Raw genomic sequence first — 23,595 nt, 5'->3', positions numbered from 1 at the left:
TTTTTACAAGGAATTCAGTAGCAAGTATGCTAGTTAATTTTTTGTCAACTTGACACAAACTAAAGTTACCTAAGATGAGGGAACCACAATGAGAAAATGCCTCCACAAGATTGGCCTGTCGCCAAGCCTGTATCACATTTTCTTAGTGATTAATGTCAGAGGTCTTAGCCCATTGTGGGTGGTGCCACCCCTGAGCAGGTAGTCTTAGGGAGTATATGAAAGTAGGCCGAAGGCTAGAAGTTGGCTTAATGGTTAAGAGTACGTGTTGTTTTTTCAGAGAACACAGGTTCGATTGCCAGCACCCATGTGGTAGCTCACAACCTCTGTAACTCCAGAATCTGGGGATCTAATGTTTTCTTCTGTTCTCGGAGAGCACTGGGAAGTCATGTGGTATACACATACATACATTCAGGCAAAATATACACAAAAATAGTAACATAAGTTTGTGTTTGTTTGGTGTGTGTGTGTGTGTGTGTGTGTGTGTGTGTGTTGAGACAGTTTCTTTGTATAGTTCTGGTTGTCCTGGAACTTGCTCTGTAGACCAGACTAGCCTCAAACTCAGAGATCTGACATGCCAGAATTAAAGGTATGGGCCACCAAGACCAATGTAAAATAAATCTAAAGGAAGGAAGGAAGGAAGAAAGGAACGAAGGAAGGAGGGAAGGAGGGAAGGAAGGAAGAAAGGAAAGCCCTGGACAGAAAGCCAGCAGGCAGCAGTCCCCCCGTGGTGCTGGCCTAGAGGTTCCTGCTTTGAGTTCCTGCCCTGACTGCTTTCAGTGATAGACTGTGATGTGCGAGTGGAAGCAAAATAAACCCTATGCTCCCCCAGTTGCTTTTGGTCATGGTATTTTATCTCAGCAGTAGAAACATTAAGACAACAGAGCACAACTTGATGTCAGCACTCAGCCTCTTCAGTACGGGAACCACAGGTGTGCACCATTATTGCTTTCAGCAGTGTTTTACAGACCTCCATTCAAAGTGCAAAGGAAATTTCTGTATTTTAGAATAAACTTAACTCTGTAACTGAACTTTCACCTGTTTCCAGTTGCAAATGATTACCATTAGGCAAAACCAAGAGAATAATATGAATTATTTCGGTGAAACTTGATATTTATTCGTTTCTGTTTGGTTCGGTTTTTTTTTAAGATTTTATTTATTTATTATGTATACAACATTCTGCTTCCATGTATATCTGCCCACCAGAAGAGGGCACCAGATCTCATCATGGATGGTTGTGGAATTGAACTCAGGACCTCTGGAAGAGCAGTCGGTGCTCTTAACCACTGAGCCATCTCTCCTGCCCCCTCAGTTTGGTTTTTCAAGACAGGGTTTCTCTGTGTAGCTTTGAAGCCTGTCCTGGAACTCACTTTGTAGACCAGGCATACCAGGATGACCTAGAACTCACAGAGATCCACCTGCCTCTACCTCCGAGTGTTGGGATTAAAGGTGTGTGCCACCAACGCCCAGCTGAAACTTGTTATTTCAATCATTACCCACTTGTGCCTTCTCTGAAATTATTTTAAGAGACCCTTCTCTTAATGTGGATGACCCTTCTCTCACATTATTTTAAGGCAAATTCTAGATTTTATGTTATATCATCTTTAAGTACTAAAATCTAAGGCTAAGGTAAAAAGTAAGAGTTTCATTACAATACGCCAAAATGTAAACTAACTCTGAAATCTAATAGTATTCTAATGTTCTTCTCAGCTTGTTTGTTCAGACCAAATTATATGTTTCTGTTACTGACTTCTACGTAATGATTCTCCCAGGGTGACTTCATTTCCTCCTAGTTTTAGCTAGCACAGCTTCCCAGCCCGCACTAACCACATCCTGTTGAGCAGAGCATCCTCACGAAGCTGTGCCTGCAGCCATGGGAGCACCACTGTTTTTACAACATCAGAAACTGTTTCAATCAACTGAACCAAGGCATTTGAAACATCTCCACCCTGGCCTGCCTCTGGCATGTCGTGATTGTGGGGTTTGGGCTTTATAAACCCTACCCTGATTTTCTATGGGCCGAGAGTTCTTTCCAACCAAAGCCTGCTCTTGACCTCCAGCAAATAGGGGACTCTTAACCTGACCCTCATTGAGTGGCATTCTCTTGTGTCTTAAGTGGGTACAACAATTAATATGCAAACTTGCATGCTCAGATTGTTATCAGTACTGTGTGGTGTCTATCTGCACACAAAGATGCTTTTCAAAGATAAACGTTGTTTTCTTTTTTAAATTGTTTTTTTCTAGAAAGTGTTTCTCTGAAGCTTTGGAGGCTGTCTTGGAACTCCCTCAGTAGACCAAGCTGGCCTCAAACTCACAGAGATTTTGCCTGCCTCTCCCTCCCGAGCGCTGGGATTAAAGGCATGCACCATCACTGGCCCACCAAAGATAAACTTTGTAAAATCACATTCCATATCATGGCTGATAAATGAACATTAATTAATTCAGTGGCAGGCAATAAACAACTTTGTTTTTGTTTTTTGTTTGTTTGTTTGTTTCGAGACAGGGTTTCTCTGTGTAGCTTTGGAGCCTATCCTGGCACTCGCTCTGGAGACCAGACTGGCGTCGAACTCAGAGAGATCCACCTGTCTCTGCCTCCCGAGTGCTGGGATTAAAGGCATGCTCCACCAACGCCCGGCTAAAACTTTAAAACATAAAAATATCATTCTGAAAAGAGAAAAGTAAGGAATTTAATTCTCATTAGTAGGCTTTACATTTTTTTTTTTGGTTTTACATTTTTGATCACATTTGTGTGTGTGTGTGTGTGTGTGTGTGTGTGTGTGTGTGTGTGTGTGTGTGTGGTCAGAGAGGAGGTGTGCACATATACCATGTCACATGTGTGGGGTCAGAGGACAAATTGCAAAATTAGTTCTCTCCTTCCACTGTGTGGGTCTTAGGGTTCCAACACAGGCTGGCAGGACTGGCAGTCTGAGATTTATCCAATGAGCCATTTCACAGGCTAGCAGACTTGCTTTTACAAAAAGCTGTACTGGGGCTGGAGAAATGGCTCAGCAGTCAAGAGAGCTGACTACTCTTGCAGAGGACCAGGGGTCGATTCCCAGCACTCAGTTGGCAGCTCATAACTGTAACTCCAGTCCCAGGGTATCTGACCTCTTCTTGTGGCCTCTGTGATCACTTCATGCACATGGTGCACAGACATACACATACCCTTATACATAACAAAAACAAAATAAAAGTTGAAATCTTTTTAAAAAGCTATATTCACTATATTAGAAATTGTGTCAGTAAGAATGTTGTGGAGCCAGGTGGTGATGGCACACACCTTTATTCCCACGACTGGGGAGGCAGAGGCAGGGGATCTCTGTGAGTTAGAAGCCAGCCTGATCTACAGAGTGAGTTCCCGGGCAGCTACAGCTACACAGAGAAACCCTGTCTCTAAAAACAAAAAACAAAGAATGTTGTGTGAACTTGTTTTTTTCTCTGGTCATATATGTACCAATATGATATCTTCAGCTTCTCTCAATCAATAAAGCTGAAAGTATTTGCTACTTGGCCTTTTACAGAAGACATTTGCTGTTCCCTATTCTAGAGAAAGTAAAATGGAAGTAAGAATTTAGCCAGTGAAAAGGGAAAAGTCTTTCTGAACAAAAAGGACAGGATGGGCACATGAGGATGAGCCAAAAGAGTTTATTAAAAAGAAGAAACAAGCATTGCATACCAGGCTCTGCAAAACAGATCCTTCCTTTTCCCAGGTTTGCCTTTCTGAGCCAAGCTGTAATACCAGATTCTTCCAGAAGAGGACTCCCTTTATTTAGTTTGTTGAAATACTGGAAAATTTGAAAGAACTTTACAGAACACATTTATGTATTTATCACTTTGATTTCATCACTATTTAATACTAGTTTTTATCCCATATCTACTCATCTATCAATAAATCATGTTTTCAACACACCTCTCTCTCTCTCTTTTTTTTTGTGGTTTTTTCGAGACAGGGTTTCTCTGTGACTTTGGAGGCTGTTCTGGAACTCGCTCTAGGCTAGCCTCCAACTCACAGAGATCCGCTTGCCTCTGCCTCCTGAGTGCTGCGATTAAAGGCATGCACCACCAAACCCGGGCTTTCAATACACCTCTCTTAAAATAGATCAACATGGGGGCTGGAGAGATGGCTCAGAGGTTAAGAGCACTGACTGTTTTTCCAAAGGTCCTGAGTTCAATTCCCAGCAACCACATGGTGGCTCACAACTGCCTTAAATGAGATTGGGTGCCCTTTGCTGGCATGCAGGCAAAAGAATATAATATATAAATAAATAAAAAAAATAGGTCAGCATGCATTGTATTACTAGTAATCCAAATTCTCTAGTTTTCTTTTTTTCTAAATGTTAATTATTTTTATTTTTGCAGTGCTGGGGCCTTAGGCATGCTAGGCAACTCCAATACCATTAGATTGTGTTCCTAGTTCTTTTGTTACTTAGAAGATGAGATTTGAGCAATAGAGCTAGGAGAAGGGATCCCAGGAGACCAACCATCAAAGCTCTGATCTTTTTGATGCCAACTTTCATGCTAAAACAACCTAAATTTAAAAAGTGAAAAACATTACAAAATGAACCAGGCGTGGTAGTGCAAGTCTTTAATCCCAGCACTCAGGAGGCAGAAATAGGCAGATGTCTGTGAGTTCCAGGACAGCCTAGTCTTCATAGTTCCAGAGCAGCCAGGGCTAGGTAAAGAGTCCTTGTAAAAAACAAACAAACAAACACAAAAACAAAAGAAAATGTTTTACTGACAGTTATGAGATCAATAAAGGTGGGGGGGAGGAAATCTTGGTTTGGTGGCCAACGCCGTTGATCCCAGCATTTAGAAGGCTGAGGCAGGCGGATCTCTGTGAGTTCAAGACCAGCCACGTCTACAAGAGCTAGTTCCAGGACAGCCTCCAAAGCCACAGAGAAACCCTGTCTCAAAACCACCCCCCCCCCGAAAAAACAATTAGATATAAGATAACCAAGAAAATCATAGCTGCATCATATTGCTATGGTCATGGTCAAGAGATTGTTCCTGCCACATAAGATACACATGTACACTGAGGAAGGATGTGTGTGCTTAGTCAATCACTGCTGCCATTCCCATTCCCCTTTCTTTCTTTCTTTCTTTCTTTCTTTCTTTCTTTCTTTTTCTTTTTGGTTTTTCGAGACAGGGTTTCTCTGTGTAGCTTTGGAGCCTATCCTGGCACTCGCTCTAGAGACCAGGCTGGCCTCGAACTCACAGGGATCCACCTGTCTCTGCCTCCCGAGTGCTGGGATTAAAGGCGTGCACCACCAACGCTCGGCTCCCGTGGGCATTTCTAGACGAACAGGGGAAGAGAAAAACCATAAAAGGGAGGTCTGGTCCTCCATGATTTGGGAGTGGGTAAAGTGTTACCGTAGCTTATGAATATGCCAGACACCTCATAAATATTCATAAACTGTCTTTCCACCTTCCAAGGCAAAGCTGACAGCGCTGAAAACTCCCCCACAGTCCCTCGGCTCTTGTGTCCTTAGCACCAATCTGTCTTTGGAGTGCTTGCTTTGCAAGGTTAAATAAACTTCTGTTTAAACTGGATCTCCCGACCGAATTCTTAGTTCCAGAAAAGAACTAGGAGACCCCTTATAATACTTAGAAGTAAATTAATATACAGTGAAGTGAACAGATTATAATGAACATTTCCCAAGTTCAGACAAACTGCATTTAATCCAGAACCCACCCAAATATAGAATGTTAACATTAACCTACAAAGTACCCTCCTTACCAACACTGACAACTAGCAGTAACCACTGTTCTTATACTCCACAATAGGCTATTTTTTTTTTTAACACAGGAAGGAAGTTCTATTGGGGAAGGGAGTAGGGGAGCGAAGGGAGGGGGGAAAGAAAAAGGGAGGAGAGAGGAGACAGAGAGAAGAAAGGGGAGAGACACAGACAGACAGACAGACAGACAGACAGACAGACAGACAGAGGGAAGAGAATAAGAGAAGAAACAGACAGAGATCCTTCTGCCTCCTCAGAGAGACGGTGGAAAAGACAATAAGCTAATTTTGACAGGTGTAAAATATTACCCACTCCTGGCCAACCAGTTCTTCACAGATGCCTCTACCTGTAAACCTCTCAAGTTGTTTTAAGGCAAATCCTAGCCTTCATGTTTGTTTAATTTTGTGGTTTTGCCTGTTTGTGGTTTTTCGAGACAGGGTTTCTCTGTTTAACAGGCCTGACTGTTCTGGAACTCTCTTTGTAGACCGGACTGACCTCGAACTTGCAGAGCTCTGTCTGCCTCTGCCTCCTGAGTGCTGGGGTTAAAGCGTGCACCACCACTGCTCAGCTTTGTCTTTAGTATTTGATACAGGCTCAATATGTAGCCTGGGCACTCTTGCTATGCAGACCAGCCTGCCGGGGGTGGGAGTGGGGCTCCCAGAGAGCTGGGATTAAAACCTTGCGCCACCTTGCCTGGCTCAAAGCACATTACATGTAAAAAATAAAATAAATAAATAAAAATTTCCCCACTGAAATTGAAGATTTAACTCAGGGTTCCGCGTACCACTCGCGCTATCTCTGGGCCATGCTGTCTGTCAGCCACTACGATTTAATTTTGTGCCAAAGGCAAAGGTATAACGTGACCTTCAGGTTTTACCTGAGAGATATTCGTCTGCGGTCTTCGTAAGAAAAAACTCCTTGGCTTGGTGTTGGTGGCGCATGCCTTTAATCCCAGCACTCGGTAGGCAGAGGCAGGAGGATCTCTGTGAGTTCGAGGTGAGCCTGGTCTCCAGAGCGAGTGCCAGGACAGGCTCCAAAGCTACACAGAGAAACCCTGTCTCGAAAAACTGAAAAGAAAAAAAAAAAGAAAAACAAAAAGCCGCCTGGAACACCCTTGTCTTTTCTCCATGTTCCCTGCAAAAGGCTGGCTCTAGATTCTAGAACACTTGCCTGCGGGAAATGGAATGAATGCCACAGAACCAAAGTCAAGCCTGTCTTTTCGACGTCCACCTCCTGGGGTCTACAGAACCTTTGGAGAGGACAGAATCTGTCAGCAATTTTGGAAGAAAGCTGTTGCTAGGAAACCGAGCCCCGGCTCCCGGAAGTGACATCATCACAGGGCGCCGGGGTCAGGAAAGGGAATTTAGGGAGGAGATTCTCGCCACGGCCCTATAAGGTGTTTCCCATGATTCCTTCTTTCTCTTCGCCATCTTCCCTCGGGCCGGGCGGCAAGTCTCACCATGAAGTAAGCCGGCTCCCCGTATCCCATCCGCCTCCATCCTGCGGCACAGCGCCCGGGGATGGCTTCTCCTTGCAGCGCACACCCTAACGGGCTTTGCGTTTTCCTTACAGGGTCGAGCTGTGCAGTTTCAGTGGGTACAAGATCTACCCGGGGCACGGGCGGCGCTACGCCAGGACCGACGGGAAGGTAAAGGGCCGGCTGGGCTGAGGGCGCGAAGGGCTGGTCTGCTGCTGGCCCGTGAAGTCCCCGGGAACCGCCGCGTGTGGGGCGGGAAACCTGCGTGAATACAGATGGAGTGCGAGCCAGGCCGGAAATGTGTGCTCGGTGTAACTAAGCCCCGGGAGAGGACTATGACCAGGACTTGGCGACTGGCTCCTATTGCGGGGCTTTTTAAAAGTCTGACACGGCTTAAAGGCAGATTTTATTTTTCCTCAATGTAACGCCATCCGACCCTTGGCGACGAGTGTAGAATCGCCTGGTCTTGAGAAAAGATGAAATGTGGAGGGAGAGCTTGATGCTGCCCAGTTACCTGTCGTTTGTGTCACAGAGAGCTGAGACGAAAGACTAGAGTAAAAGTTGTGTAAAGATTTTTCGATCTCGGCCTCTTATACTTGGTGTAAAAGGAGTGACTAATTTGCGGATTTGTTAACCCCAGGTTTTCCAGTTTCTTAATGCAAAATGCGAGTCCGCATTCCTTTCCAAAAGGAATCCTCGGCAGATAAACTGGACTGTCCTCTACAGAAGAAAACACAAAAAAGGACAGTCGGTAAGTGGAATACAGCTTCCTAGCCCTTAAGACTGAAATCACAGAACTAGTGTCACCTGGTATAGCACAGACGCAGGGCTGTGTGTTGAAGTTTGAAAGGGTCCCCCCTGCAGGTTTCATTTGGGTCGTAGAGGCCCTTAGGGTGTTGCAGTGGGTAGAGGCGTGCAGGTAGGACTACAGCTTAGGGAGTCATGTTGGGGTCTAGCTACGTGTTACATAACTAAATAGTACCACATGTGAAATACGTTTTGGACATGGTGGGCCATTCTTGGAATTCCATTGTCTGGGAGGTGGAAGCAAGAGGATCAATAGTTTAGGATAAACCCAAACAGACCGTGTTTCCCAGAGCAGAACTGGTAAATTAGTGGAAGGATTGATTTCTAATGTCATTTAATAGGTCTGTTTGGATGTCCCAGTGGGGATCTAATGGGTGTTGGTGAGGATGTAGTATATACTAAGCTGCTGTGGCAAACCTTTCGTTTAACTCAAAACGTCAATTTTGTTGTGCTTTGAGACCGGGTTTTTCTGTAGCCCTGTAAAAAAAAATTTTTTAAATATCTGGCAGTTACACTCCAAGTATGAAATAATAAAATTTAGTTCTGAGCTCTTTGAAGGCTGAGGCAGGAGAATTGACCAGCCAATGCTACAAAGTAAGAACCTGTCTCCAAAAAAGGTGGTGGTTAACTATAAGTTGAGCATTGGAAGCTAGGGTGTTTGGGGGGGGGGTTGGTTTAGATTTTTTTGAGACAGGCTTTTTTTTTCTCTTTCCCTGGCTGTCCTGGAACTCTGCCTCCCGAATACTGGGATCAAAGGCATTTGCCACCACTAGCTTTGGGATTCTTAAAAATAGTTGCATGTCTACAACTATTTCAGTGATGAAATTAGTTCTGTTTCTCTTCTAGCCTGAAAGTTTTTTTTTTAAAGCAGTGTTGCCAGACCTGCATTTTTATTTATTTATTTATTTTTTGCTTTGCTGGGATTAAAGGCGTGCACCACCACCACCTGGCTCAGACCTGTATTTTGTTAGCAATCAGTGGTTCTCAACCTTCCTAATGTTGTGGCCCTTTAATACAGGCTGGTCCTCTTGTGACTGCCAACCATAAACAATTTTCATTTTTCTTCATAACTTAAATTTTTTTGCTGCTTTTTGTTCAAGACCAGTTTCTCTGTGGCATTGGAGGCTGACCTGGAACTCTGAGGACCAGGCTGGTCTCGAACTCAGATCTGCCTGCCTCTGCTTCCCAAGTGCTGTGCTGGGGTTAAAGGCATGTGTCACCACTGTCCGGCATTTTTTGCTACTTTTGTGAATTGTAAATATCTGTTTCATGATCTTAGGTAGGCTAGGTTGAGAATCACTGAGCTGGGTTAGGCAAAAGGATAATTCCATGGTTTCACTTTTATAAGGTCCCTAGAATTGGGCAGATTACGGAATGGAGAATTTGTTTTAAGGAGTTGGGGTGAGAAACAAACTGGCTTTTTCTACTGTAAAATTTCAATCTTTTCGAAAAGAATTATTATTATTTTTTAACTATCGTTTCCCTGTGAAGCTCTGGCTGTCCTGTAACTCGCTGTCAAGTTTAGGATAGCCTCAGACTCAGATTAAAGGCATGTGCCACTAACACCAGGCTAAATTAGGAGCTCTTGTTTCTCAAAATAGTTATAGTTTAGACTTCCCAGTATAGAATCTACAGCAAACTTTGGGTTCCTGGGTACTAAATCTGGATAGATTTTTGTATTCTCTTCCTAAGTCCTTTTCAAGACAGGGTTTCTCTGTATAGCCTTGGCTGTCCTGGAATTCACAGAGACCCGCCTGCCTGTCTCCTAAGTGCTGGGATTAAAGGCATGCGCCACCACTGCTAGGCTGCTAAAATCATTTTTATAATAGCCTTTAGATTTTTATGTGTGATGTTTCCCTGGATGCCTATAAATGCATCATGTGTGCTTGGTGCCGTCAGTGTCAGGCCCCTGATACTGGAATTACAGGTGGTGGTGAGCCACCATGTGTGCTGAGAACTGAACCTTGGTCTGCTACCAGAGCAGCTAGTCTTAACTGATGATGAGCCAGTACTATCCAACTCCTGAAGTGAACCATTTTTCAAGGCTCTTTTTTTTCAGTAGCAAAAAAAGGGGTCATGATTTGTAATACAAGGCTAAATCAATTCATAACCTGGAAAGCCATAAATTAACTTGATTATGAAATTTAAGAGCTCTTTGATCTAAGGGGGCAGACATAGTGGAACACACCTAATCCTAACACTGGTTTGTAGCAGTACTTACTACACAGAGAAATCTGTCTCAACACATACACTGGAGGAAAAGGGTTATTTGACTTTAGTTTCCACTTCCAAAGTCATTGAGTAAGGTTGGCCACTCATAATATTTGCTTTGTAGGAAGAAATTCAAAAGAAAAGAACCCGCCGGGCAGTTAAATTCCAGCGTGCCATCACTGGTGCATCCCTTGCTGATATCATGGCCAAGAGGAATCAGAAACCAGAAGTCAGGAAAGCTCAGCGAGAGCAGGCTATCCGGTAAGTAGATGACTGCCCTACTGTAAAGGTTGCTGCTACCGTGAGGACTAGATGGCTTTTCTGGTATGGGAACCTGATCTCACGACTGCTAGGAGCATATGCTTTAAATAATTTGTTAAATCTCAATAGTCATGGTACCGTTTCATATGTTACGCTGACTTGAATAATGGGATTTATTGGTAACTCTTTGGATCTGGTTTTAGTGGGTTCTTTGCTAAGCTCTTCTATCGAAGTCCCTCTAATCTTTGGTTTATGATCTTCCTGCCACAGCCTCAAGGCTTATATAACTGGGTTGTACCATTGAGCCTGGATTTTGGATTCCATTCACAAATATAGGGAAGGGAATACATGATAATGTTTCTGCTTGTCCAAAACTAGCTCTTTGCCGTAAGTTAAAGAGTAAAGTCTTTGACTTAATGTTGCTTATGACACCACAGGGCTGCCAAGGAAGCAAAAAAGGCTAAGCAGGCATCCAAGAAGACAGCAATGGCTGCTGCCAAGGTAACTGGGATCTTGGGTTTCTTTTTTTTTTAAGATTTATTTATTACGTATAAAACATTATGCTTCCATATATATCTGCACACCAGAAGAGGGCACCAGATCTCCTAAGGGATGGTTGTGACCGACCATGTGGATGCTGGGAATTGAACTCAGGACCTCTGGAAGAGCAGTTGGTGCTCTTAATCTGAGCCATCTCTCCAGCCTGGAACTTGGGTTTCTTACAATAGGAAATTTTATCTTTAATACAAGGGCTTAGTAAATGATAGGTGCAAGGTTCTACTAGAAATGGTTGCACCTAATTTTCAGATGAATGGCTATATCTTAAGTTTCTAGTGAGTCTTAAAAATGGGAAAATAAAGATTTTTTTTTTTTTTTTTTTTTTTTTTTTGAGACAAACAAAGCTGGCTTAGAACTATGAACAAGATTTACCTCAATTTAAGGGCGAGTCCTGTTGCCAGATTATGGGCATGGTCCCTTGAATACAGCTTGGCTTTTGAGTTTTTAAGACTTTGTTTTGAAGTAATTTTACACTTTGAGTAACTGTACAACAGTACAATGAGTTTACCCAGTGTTTTCTAGTGGTTAAAAAATTTAAGTCCAGAAAAGTTAAGTTTTTCATTCTTGAGTGGGCAGATGGTTCTGCCAGTAAAGGCACTTGCTACCAACCCTAATTTAGCCTTGGACAAAGTGAAAGGAAAGAACCAATCTGTAATTTGTACTTTTGACTTTCACACGTGTCAAGTAAGACCCTCAAGTGTAATAAAAATGTTAAACAACAACAACAAAAAAAAAAGATCATTTTGGGTCAACAAGATGGTTCAGCAGGTAAAGGTACCTGTTGCAAAGCCTGGTGACCTGAGGACCCTATGCTTTTAGGAGAGCTAATTCCCACAAGTCGACTATGATCTCTACATGTGTGCTATGGTGTTTTCCATCCAAAATAAATTAAGAAATAAGTTATTCTTAAATGGCTGTGTAGTAAGTAGTGTGAGACTCCAGTCTGAGCACTTGTGAAGAACGGAGACATGAAGAGTTCAAAACCAGCCTGAATGTCCTTCAAAAAATACCCAACTTTGTTACTAACAATTCAGGGTTGGACATTATGTTTTACTGTCCAATCTGTAAGGTCTATAATTATGTGGTGGAAATGAACTTTAAACAATTTACTTTGAAGTTGGTAATAGTGCAGTTAAATAAGCAAGTGAAAGGTATATAAAGAATCTCAACCATAAGTGCAAAATGACAAAATTCCATGAAGTAATGTCCTGTTTTTGTTTTTTTAACAGGCCCCTACAAAAGCAGCCCCTAAACAAAAGATTGTGAAGCCTGTGAAGGTCTCTGCTCCCCGAGTTGGTGGAAAACGCTAACTTGGTAGATCAGAGTTTCAAATAAAGTTCTATCTAATGCTTAGGTGGTGTTGGATTTTTCTTTCATAAAACATGTTGTATTTGCAGTTTAGCCATAGACTGTATGTTTAGCTTGCCTGAGTTCCTACATTCAGTCTCCAGCTAAAAAAAGGTTCATTTCTTACTGGTCATGGTGTCTGTCTCACACTTATACCAGCACTCAGGAGGCAGAGGCAAGTTTGGATCTCTGTGAGTTCAAGAACTACATAGTGAGAACTCTGTCTGGGAAACTCATTTTTTCAGCAATAAATGCAACCTTAGTTGAAGAGCTAGGAAACTTAATATAATATGGGTGTGAACTGTGTTTGGAGCACAGCTATGATCTGAGCACTTGGAAGACATGAAAATCTCAAGGCCAGTGTCCTTGAAGCTCCCAACCCCCCCCTTTTTTTTTTTTTTTTTTTTTGCCTTTTCTCCAGACATGTTTTTCTGTAGCTTTCAAGGCTGTCCTAGAAATCTGCTCTATAGACCAGGCTGGCCTCGAACTCAGACCTTCTGCCCCCCCAGTGCTGGAGTCACTGCCTAGCTGGGTTTACCTTTTGACTCATGCCTCAGCTATCTTTGACTGTTTAAGACCACTATTCCTTCACCGTGACCTTTATTGGGGCGTTGGTGGCACACACTTTTAATCTCAGGAGGCAGAGGCAGGTGGATCTCTTGAGTTCAAAGCTGGCCTGGTTTACAGAGCAAGTTCCAGGACAGACTCTAAAGCTGTAGAGAGAAACTCTCAAAAAAACAAAAAAACAAACAAAACCAGCTGTTTTGTTGAGTCTCTTGTCACTGTGCTGTCCTGGAATTCCCAGAGATTAATCTACTTCTATCTCCTGGGTGCCACCATACCCAGCTGCTTTTTTTATTTTTAAAGAAAGGTAAGAGATGTCTTCTCTGGCCTTCAGTAATTTTCCTACTTAAGTGTTTGGATTACAGTTGGGTGCTACTTTTTTTTTGAAATAATTTCATTAGCTCTGACCTCAAGCCCGAAGATGGCTCTGCCTCCCAATTGTTAGCATTAAAAGTACATGCCACCAGGGTCCAGTTCAGTATTGGTTAAGTATGGTATATTGTACTTGTTTCCTGAACTACAGAATAAGAAAGCCATATTGGATTTAAATTTTCTCATAAGTTCAAGGTCACCTTGGCTATGTAATGGAGCCTGGAGTACATGAGATCCTCTCAAGTGACACCTCTCCAACTGAGCCCCCAAATTTGTCAGCTTAGATTGTGTGTCTGTATGCAAAACTGAAGCAGGTGTAGTCAGCTGCCTTTAATTTCAGCATTCAAGAATCTGAGTTAGGATCGGTAAGGTTTGAGACCAGCCAAGTACAAGACGTTTCCCCCAAATAGCCATTAATTTGCATAAAAAATGGTCTAACACATCGAATGCAGATCTTTGCAAGGACATAATTGAACAAGACAATGTTTTCGAAGAGCGGGTTAAAGTTTGACTTCCCTTAGGAAGAAAATTGGATCACACACACACTAACATTTCCTGTTACCTCCAAATGCTTATCAGGTGAGGATTTTTCAGAAAGTAAATTAATTGGGTCATAGTTGGATTTGCCACCTCATTTTCCCTGTAGTTTCAAAATTTTATTCAAAAATCTTGCTAAGGTTTTTAAAGTAGTATTAGAATCGTGATCATACCCCTACAGGTCAAATTCCCTGAAGGGTGCTCTCTTCATTTCCATTATAATAGGAGAAGCGCTAATTCCTTCCTCCTTTGCTGCTTCCTCACCTGAGATCCGATAAAGGTGTAAACCCCTCTTATATCTGTATCCTCCAGGCCGAAAAAATAGCATCTGCAGCCAAAGCCCATGGGCTGGGAAGCCTGGAACCTTCCAGTTCAGCAAAGCGCACCAAGTGTCCCGGCATTCCAAGAGCAGAGCAGATTGCGACCAGGAAAGATAATTCGGGTTGCACTCCGCGTTAATATAATTATCTAAACAATTTGGGGCTGCATATTCGTCACCATGGTGGTGATTCTAGAAAAATCTTATATTTTGGTTGTGAGCTTAGCCTTTAACGGCAGAGCCATCTCTCCATCCCAATTCTAGAAAAATCTTACCATTCCGTGGGTAGTTTGGAGATGGTTTTAAGAGGATAACTCATGACATTGAGACACTTAATGCTTGTTAATACTGCGACTATCTTCGGCCCAGAACCAAGACAGTGGCAAACGATTGCTACAGTTCCCAAACTGACGGAATCTAGTATATCGAGTCTCAAAAGTAGACCGAAAAACGGTCTCCCTCACCCTTTGGGGAAGGGTCTCAGTCGGGGCAACAAACACCGAACAGCTCAAACACGTGGCTTTTCAGGGACCGTGGGAAAAGGGAAGAGAAAAAAAAAAAAAGAAAAAAAAAAAACACCCTGCCAGCACTTAAGATGTCTGCGGAAGACCCTTGCATCTGCCAGAGAGAGCGTACCCTCTTCCAAAATGTCCTCCCGCAGTATTGACGTCACTCCGCCGGCTCCCTCAGAGCCAGCAATCGAGAGCGCTCCAATCAGGCCGCAGGCCACGCCTCGCCCGTGCGTCACTTCCGGTGGTGCAGCAGCCATTTTGTCAGTCGCCAGCGGATCCCGCGCGCTGCAGAAGTGCAGTTCCCCCTGGTTACCGAGTCGTCGGTTCTTCCTTGGCGCTGCGGGCGCCCTAGGAGAGCGCCCAGCCAAGGCGTAGGCGTTCCTCCCGAAAGTGTGGCCGCTGCTGTTGCATCTCTGCGGAGCCAGAGCGCTGTCTGCCTTTCCCCACCACTGACAGGCGCCCTAAGGGCGCTGCCATCGGCGATGTCAAGCGAGGAAAGCTATCGGGCCATCCTGCGCTATTTGACGAACGAACGTGAGCCTTATGCACCGGGCACCGAGGGCAATGTCAAGCGTAAAATCCGCAAGGCCGCCGCCTGCTACGTGGTGCGCGGCGGGACTCTGTACTACCAGCGGCGCCAGCGGCACCGCAAGACCTTTGCGGAGCTGGAAGTCGTGCTGCAGCCGGAGCGGCGCCAGGGCCTCATAGAGGCGGCACACCTGGGCCCCGGAGGCACTCACCACACCCGGCATCAGACCTGGCACGACCTGTCCAAGACGTACTGGTGGCGAGGTGAGCTCGGGCCCGGCCGAGGGGGGCGGCTCGGCGGCAGGCTTGAGGGGCACGGCCCCGCGCGCCACTAGGCCTGCGTGCGCACTCGCGAGCCCGAGGTCTCGGACGGCCGTCGCCCGCCCGCCCGGCCGGACGGCTGGCGTTCGGCTGCGCAGCGGCCGCGGGACCGAGGCGAGCGGGTAGGGGACGGGAAAGCAGCCGCACTTCCCCACAGGAAGGAGGCCCGGGAGGCTGGGGGCGGACCCGCGCCCGGGGTGGGGCTTAGGGGGCTTCCCCCGGGGCAGGGCCAGCCGAGGGAGGGTGTGGCGCGGCCACTCTGGGCCCGCCTCCTCAGGCCCCTGGGGAAGCGCCGCAGGTCCCGAGGCAGAGGCTCCGACCCTCTCCTCTCGGCCCCCAGAGGGCTGCTCTCGACCCCGGGCTCCTGTCTACAGTGGGTGCCGCTCGGGTTTGGCCAGTGGGCTTGGGAATCTCTGGATCCCCTTGCCCGCATTTCTCTGATCCTGGAACTGCGACATGAAAAAGGAACGCAGTTCCATAACGCAGTTACTGGAAATAACTATGAGCAGTCGTCTTGAGTCCCTCTTTTAGAGTATTAGGTAGCCGGTACGACTGTCAGATACTTCTTTTTCTTGGGGGAAGGGACAAGACACACCATCATAAGAGATTTTATTAGAAAGAAGTACGCCACTTTGGGCATTTTTTTTTCTTGTTTTGAGTATGGTAATCTCCCTGGCCTCACCAATCACGGTGATACCAGATCCTGAGACAGGGTTTCTCTGTTGCCTTGGCTGCCCTGAATCTCACTCTGTAGACCATGCTGGCCTTGAACTCACAGAAATCCACCTACCTCTGCCTCCTAAGTGCCCTGCTGGGATTAAAGGTGTAAATTACCAAGCCCGGCCTATTTTAATACTGTTCTAATTTTGTCAAAACAGCCCCGGGGTCTGAGGCGTGAAACACTATGTATGTTGAGAAAAGACAGCGTTACTGTGATTCACTGACTGATTATCTATCTACTTGAGGAAAGATTTCGCTGTTACTTAGGCTGGCCTTGAATGTCTCAGTAGCTGCGATTACAAACGTGTGCCACAGACCTGATTTATGTGATTATTTGGGGGCCAGAACAAATAGCCCTAACGTTTCTTGATCCCCTGGGAAGCACATGGGAGCACAAAAAGCTTGTTTTTCTTTTTAATTTTAAATATGGTTTTATGTATGTGAATATTTTTCCTTTATGTGTGTATGTGCACGATGTACGGAAGTCAGGGGAGAGCATTGGATTCCCTAGAACTGGGGTTACAGAAGGTTGTGAACAGCATGTGGTTGCTGAGTATTGAACCAGAGTCTTCTGTAAGAACAGCAAGTATTCTAGCCAGGTGTTGGTGGCCCACGCCTTTAACCCCAGCACTGGGTAGGCTGAGGCTGGTGGATCTCTGTGAATTAGAGGTCAGCCTGGTCTACAGAGAGAGTTCCAGGACATCCTCCAAAGCAATACAGAGAAACCCTGTAAGGAAAAATAAATAAATAAGAACAGCAAGTATTCTTAAGCAAAGATCGATCCTTTTTTTTTTTTTTTTTTTTTTTTGTGGAGTCTTCACTATAAGATCCTGGCTGGCATGGAACTCTAATGTATATCATGTCCTAAAATTCACAGCTTCTCCTGCCTCTGCTACCAGACTGCTAGGATTAAGGCATCCTTGACTTTTTAACATCTTTCCCTGAAGTTTAGTTTCTATATATTGACTCCTCACTTAAGACTAATGGTTTACTGGACAGACCATAAGAGATTTTATTAGGAAGAATTATGCCATTCTTAGTATAGTTTTGGAGATATTGATATGTGAATCATGACTTCACCTGGGAGCTTATAGTGTTAGTTTATATGTTTTTAAGCGTTTTCAAATTTATTTTATGTATATCAATCTTTTGCCTGCATGCATGTGTGTGCACTACATGAATGCCTGTTGGATTCCCTGTAACTGAGGTTATAGATGGTCATGTGTCACCATATGATTGGTCCTGGGAATCAAGCTGAGCACAAATACTCTTTAACTACTGAGCCATCTCTCCAGTCCCTCTAATTTTTGTTTTGTTTTGTTTTTCCTAGAAGGTTTGTGTAGCCCCTGGCTGTCCTGGAACTCTGTAGAACAGGTTGGCCTTGAACTCACAGAGATCTGCCAGCCTCTACTGCCCAAGTGCTTGGATCACAGGCACACACCACAACCACCTGGCCAAATTACTAAGGTTTTTTGTTTGTTTGTTTTTTGTTTTGTTTTTTCCAAGATAAATGTTTTAAATATGTGTGTATACATGCAGGCCACAGGCAGATCATATTTTTGTACCAGGCAGGATGAGTAGCAAGGGCCTTAGAGAATTCCTTTGTGCATAACAAACAGTCCAGACTTATCTTATTCTCATACAGTTTTTCTTTACATTTTTTTAAAGATTATTTTATGTGTATGTGCGTTTTGGTTGTATGTTTGTGTACCCACAGACATCAAAGGGTATTAGATTTCCTGGAACTGGAGTTCTGGATGGTTGTGAGCTACTGTGGGGGTGCTGGGGATCAAACTTTGGTTCCCTTCAAGAACAAGTGCTCTGAACTGCTAGCCATCTCCAGCCGTTGTTTTATTTTTTTAAAAAAAATACCCGAATTAATTGGCATGTGGTGGTGCCTGCCTTTAATCCCAGCATTTGGGAAGCAGAAGCGGGCAGATCTTTGAGTTTGATGCCATCTTGGTCTACAGAGAGTGTTTCAGGACAGCCAGGTCTACACAGAGAAACCCTGTCTCTAAAAACAAACAAACAAGTAAATAAATTAAATGAAAAACAATATCTGAATTAACCGAGGTCTATGATCCCAGCCAATCCCGTTGTTACAGAGGCAGAGGTCAGAGGATCACTGCAAAGTGGAGGCCAGCGTGATTTACATACTTAGTTTAGTGTCAGGACTACATAGGGAGAACTTGTCTCAACTGCATCTCCCAAGAAATCTGAATTAAGTTTCCAAGGAGATAGAGTTGTGAAGAGTAAAGCTAGAGTCACAGCTGCATTTTGTTCAGATTGGTTTGGGCAGATGTTATTGAACAAATACTAAAGGTTAGGTATGCTAAAAACATGCTAAAAGACAATTCTAAAGGTAACAGATCCTACCACTTGAGAGGCAGAGGCGTCTGGTTTATATAGTGAGTGTGAGGCTAGCCAGAGTTACCCAGTGAGACACTGTCTCCAAGACTACCAGTGTCTTACTTTACTAATTTCATGTACTGCTTGCTTCTGTTGTGTGAAGTTTGGCTTTTACCACCTAGGGTAGGAATATGTTAATATAACGTTTCTGTGCATTCATCGTGAATCAAATTCCTAGTCAGGTGAAAACTGGTAAACATCAGTGCACTACAAAGCTATGTTGTTTGATAGATTAGGTGAATTAATGATGTATTACACTTAAGGGTATTTTCAATTCACAATGAGATTATGGAGATTAATGCCATTATAAATTGAAGCATTTATATTACTAGAGTTCAAAAACCCTGACCAGGCATTAGTGGTGCACACCTTTAATATCAACACTTGGGAAGCAAAGACAGGTGGATCTCTGTGAATTCCAGGCCAGCCTGATCTACATAGTGAGTTCCAGGATAGACCCTGTCTCAAAAACAGACAAACAAAAACCCTGTTCTAGAACAAGAAACTGTTGATACTGTCTTGTTAGATGAGTACATACATCATACCTGACTGAAGTGCTTAGGAATAGTATTGTTTGTTGGTTTGATTGTTTGAGTCAATGGCCTCTCTTTGCCAGGCTGGACTATACGTTTTGTAATTCAGATGTTTTCAAGTTAGGACATGTTAATGTTTTCATTAACATACTTTGAGGATGCAGTTCTAGACTAAACAAAGGTCATGTATCTTTTATAATGTGTGTTATGCTTGTATATGTCCCTTAAGGTGTTTTTTTGTTTTGTTTTGTTTTGTTTTTAAGATTGATTTATTTATCATGTTTGCAGTGTTCTGTCTGTATGTTTTGCCTGCATGCCAGAAGAGGGCATCAGATCTTATTACCCATGTGGGTGCTGGAAATTGAACTCAGGACCTTTGGAAGAGCAGCCAGTGTTCTTAACCTCCTACCCATCTCTCCAGTCCCCTGTATGCAGCACTGTTAATAGCAATATCTTTAAGTAACTAGTGTCATTATAACAAGAGTAGGGTTCATTGACAGAGGAGTCAGCCTCTCTAGCTGCTTATTGCCACACAAAAGTGTTCTGTTGTTATGAAGTAGCAGGCCAGTCTTCATCAAATGTTGGCATTTAGTTTTGGTTTCCCAGCTTCAAGAACTGACCAAATAAAGTCTCATTATGAGTGACTCAATCTTTGATGCTCCCTTATAAAGCAGTACTAGACAGGTTAATACACACACACACACACACACACACACACACACACACACACACACACAAAAATAAATGTGTTAAAGTTTTGTATAACTATTCAAAAATATCTACAAAGGCATAGACTTAGAAATAACAATAACATGCTAGTATCTAAGAGGCTTAAAGTCAAAAACAATTTTTTTAAAAAATTTATGTATGCATTGTTCTGTCTGCTTGTATCCCTGCGGGCCAATAGAGGGCATGAGATCTTCATGTGGTTGCTGGGAATTGAACTCAGGACCTTTGGAAGAGTAGCTAATGTTCTTAACTACTGAGCCCTCTTTTTTTTTTTTTCTTTTTTTCTTTTTTTCTTTTTTTTTTTAAGAAAACCTAATTTTATTTGTGTATGTATGTATGTATGTGTGCTATGTGTGAAGGCCGGAAGAGGGTTCTGCTAAAGTTGTGAGCTGCCTGCCTGACCAGATGGGAACTAGACTTGGGTCCTCTGGAAGAACAATAAGCACTTAACTGCTGAGCTCTCTCTCCAGCCCAATAGATTTGTTTCTGCATGAGGTATATTGGCAATTTTTAAAATAATTTGGAAAAATTACTTCTTATTGTGGCTTGAGCCATTTTAACTATTTGTATAGGTCAAGACAGTTGGGTATTGGTTTTGTGTATTTAAAAACAGGGATATATTATAGATACTGAGGAATGTATTAGGTGATTTTGTGGTTTTGTAAACATAGAATGTATTTTTATGAATGTAGATTGTGTGAGCTATATTACAGTAGCATTGTCATATATTTGGTCCAGAGGTGACAGAAACATCATTGTACAAAATATAATAATTCTTTTGCATGAATGCCTTGTAATGCACAAAGAAATAGGCAGGGATATATAATCTCATGCTAGGGGAAACTGAATACTTGATAATAAGAAAAAAAATCTGTCTCAATGTAGAAACAACTCATAATTCATATACTTATATTTTTGAGATAATATATTTTACATTCTAAAAAATTTATTATGCATTCTTTATGTATGTGAGTGTGCTTGCATATATGCATCCTAACATAAATTATGCATACATAAAATGATAACATTCTTCAACTTTCAAGTAGGAACACTTAAATTTGATGTTAATTTTGTTGTTGGTTTTGTTTTGTTTCACTGAAGGTATACTAAAGCAAGTTAAAGACTATATAAAGCAGTGTAGCAAGTGCCAGGAGAAGCTTGATCGCTCCCGTCCCATATCAGATGCTTCAGAAATGTTGGAAGAATTGGGATTGGACCTTGAATCTGGAGAAGAAAGTAATGAATCAGAGGATGACCTGAGCAACTTCACTTCACCTCCAACCACAGCCTCCAAGTCTTCAAAAAAGAAGCCAGTGTCTAAACATGAACTTGTATTTGTAAGTGTGTTTTCTTTTCTTTTCTTTTTTTTTTTTAAAGAATTTATTTATTGTGTATACAATATTCTGCTTCCATGTATATCTGCACACCAGAAGAGGGCACCAGATCTCATCATGGATGGTTGTGAGCCACCTTGTGGTTGCTGGGAATTGAACTCAGGACCTCTGGAAGAGTAGTCAGTGCTCTTAACCTCTGAGCCATCTCTCCAGCCCCCCCCCCCTTTTTTTTTGTTGGTTTTTTTGAGGCAGGGTTTCTCTGTGTAGCTTTGGAGCCTATCCTGGCACTTGCTCTGAAGACCAGGGTGGCCTCGAACTCACAGAGATCTGCCTGCCTCTGCCTCCTGAGTGCTGGGATTAAAGGCGTGTGCCATCAACACCCAGTGTAGGTGTGTTTTCTATCTAACTTTAAGCCTTAAAAGGTTTCTTGTGGTTCAATGGTTCCAACATTGTTTGACTATGAGTGCTGAAGGGGATGTATTTGTCTAAAGCAGCAATTCTCAACCTTCAAATGTTGCAACCCTTTAATACACTTCTTCATATCGTGGTGACCCCCCAACATAAAATTGTTTCTGTTGCTACTCCATAAGTATAATTTTACTATTGTTATGAGTTGTTTTATAAGTATTGGATCTGCAGGATATCCGGTGATGCAACCCCTGTGAAAGGGTTTTTTGACTCCCAAAGGGGTTGAGACCCACTGGTCTAAAATAAAGCTTATTTAAGACATGTTAATTGCCTACTATGTTATATGAACTAAGTGTACCTAGCGGTTACTCTTCGTTGGACCTAATTCTTCACAATTAATGTGGTATCCTATTTGTTCTTAATTGGTATCCTGGTTGTAACTCTTTTTGTAATGATACACTGGCACATGTTTATGGAATAGTTTTATGAATTAAGCTGTGGGTTGCATAGCAAATTACTCTAAGATTTCTGCTTGTTTGGTATTTTTGAGACAAAGTCTCTTGTAGTCAAGGCTGGCCTTGAAATAGTTACATAGGTAAGGATGATCTTGAAGTTGTGATACTCCTGCCTTCAGTGTTGGCATTTCAGACATGTTCCACAGATTGTGGTTTATGGGGTGCAGGGATCAAATCTAGGCCTTCATACATGTTGGGAACTACTCTACCAACTGAGCTACATCTCTGTCTTCCTTGCTAGTTTTTTTTTTTGGAGACAGGGTCTCTTTGTTGTATCCCTGGTAGTACTCGAACTTTCTGTGTAAAGTAGGATGGCCCAGAACTCACAGAAATCCTCCTGCCACTATGCCTTAATTTGTGGCTAGATTTTTGGCTGTGTTTGCTTACTTGTTCATTTGTTTTGTTTTAGGCTAAATCAGTTTCATACATCATCACTCCCCCCCCCCCCCCCCCCCCCCCCCCGTTTCTCTGTAGCTTTGGAGCCTGTCCTAGACTAACTAGCTCTGTAGACCAGACTGGCCTGAAACTGAAGAGATCCACCTTCCTCTGCCTCTTGAGTGCTGGGATTAAAGGCATGTGAAACTACTGCCGGGTACATCATCACATTTTTTATCAGAAAGAAGAGGCAACAAAAAGTAGGATAGATTCTTGCTAGCATCAAGTAAAACAGTGTAGTTGGGTGTGGCGGTACATGCCTTTAATCCCAGCACTTGGAAGGCAGAAGCTGGAAGAGGAGCTCTGTGAGTTTAGGCCAACTTGGTCTATATAGTGCATTCTAAGTTAGCCAAAACTACATAGAGACACCCTGTCTTCTAAAAAGGTAGAAAATAGTAATATATTTTATCTAAGTATATAGATAACAAATTGTTTTCCTGTTAAAAAGTAATGGATTTTTGAGGTTGGAGAGATGGCTCAGAGGTTAAGAGCACCAACTGCTCTTCCAGAAGTCCTGAGTTCAATTCCCAGCAACCACATGGTGGCTCACAACCAATGAGATCTAGTGTCCTCTTCTGGTGTGCAGATGTACATGGAAGCAGAATGTTGTATACATAATAAATAAAATCTTTGAAAAAAAAAGTAATGGATTTTTGTTAAGGGTATATATAGGTAATGTATAATACACCTCTTAATCTCAAACATGTTTTGACAGGTTGACACCAAAGGAGTGGTTAAACGTTCTTCTCCAAAACATTGCCAGGCAGTTTTGAAACAGCTAAATGAACAGAGACTTTCCAACCAGTTCTGTGACGTTACCTTGTTAATTGAAGGAGAAGAGTACAAAGCTCATAAGTCTGTCCTGTCAGCAAACAGTGAATATTTTCGAGATCTTTTTATTGAGAAGGGAGCTGTTTCTAGTCATGAAGCAGTCGTGGATCTTTCTGGTAAGATTTTTCTAATACC

The 23,595-nt window shown here is 43.0% G+C and overlaps 2 protein-coding genes across 4 annotated transcripts in view; both read left to right on the top strand.

Moving 5' to 3' along the window:
- The first annotated feature begins 7,066 nt into the window (after positions 1 to 7,066).
- Positions 7,067 to 12,399, top strand: Rpl24 (ribosomal protein L24). The gene is made up of 6 exons (XM_027412508.2): positions 7,067 to 7,197; positions 7,305 to 7,380; positions 7,850 to 7,960; positions 10,352 to 10,488; positions 10,926 to 10,989; positions 12,276 to 12,399. Exons 1-6 carry the CDS (start codon positions 7,193 to 7,195, stop codon positions 12,354 to 12,356), a joined length of 474 nt encoding a protein of 157 aa, XP_027268309.1. The 5' UTR covers positions 7,067 to 7,192; the 3' UTR covers positions 12,357 to 12,399.
- A 2,585-nt stretch (positions 12,400 to 14,984) lies between these two features.
- Positions 14,985 to 23,595, top strand: part of Zbtb11 (zinc finger and BTB domain containing 11) — a 28,698-nt gene continuing 20,087 nt past the window's right edge. For 2 of the 3 annotated variants that reach the window (XR_003484815.2, XM_027412506.2), the window contains exons 1-3: positions 14,985 to 15,489; positions 21,039 to 21,274; positions 23,345 to 23,576. Coding sequence is in view for 2 of the 3 variants with exons in the window: in XM_027412506.2 (XP_027268307.1) it covers positions 15,180 to 15,489; positions 21,039 to 21,274; positions 23,345 to 23,576 (778 nt within the window). In the remaining variant the exon portion in view is untranslated. The remainder of the gene's footprint in view (positions 15,490 to 21,038; positions 21,275 to 23,344; positions 23,577 to 23,595) is intronic. The other variant, XM_027412507.2, reaches the window with a different exon arrangement.

Source organism: Cricetulus griseus, chromosome 4, assembly GCF_003668045.3.
Source record: "Cricetulus griseus strain 17A/GY chromosome 4, alternate assembly CriGri-PICRH-1.0, whole genome shotgun sequence".
Classification (NCBI taxonomy): domain Eukaryota; kingdom Metazoa; phylum Chordata; class Mammalia; order Rodentia; family Cricetidae; genus Cricetulus; species Cricetulus griseus.
The sequence above is the reverse complement of the archived record's forward strand: the minus strand, read 5'-3'. Positions and strand labels throughout refer to the sequence as shown.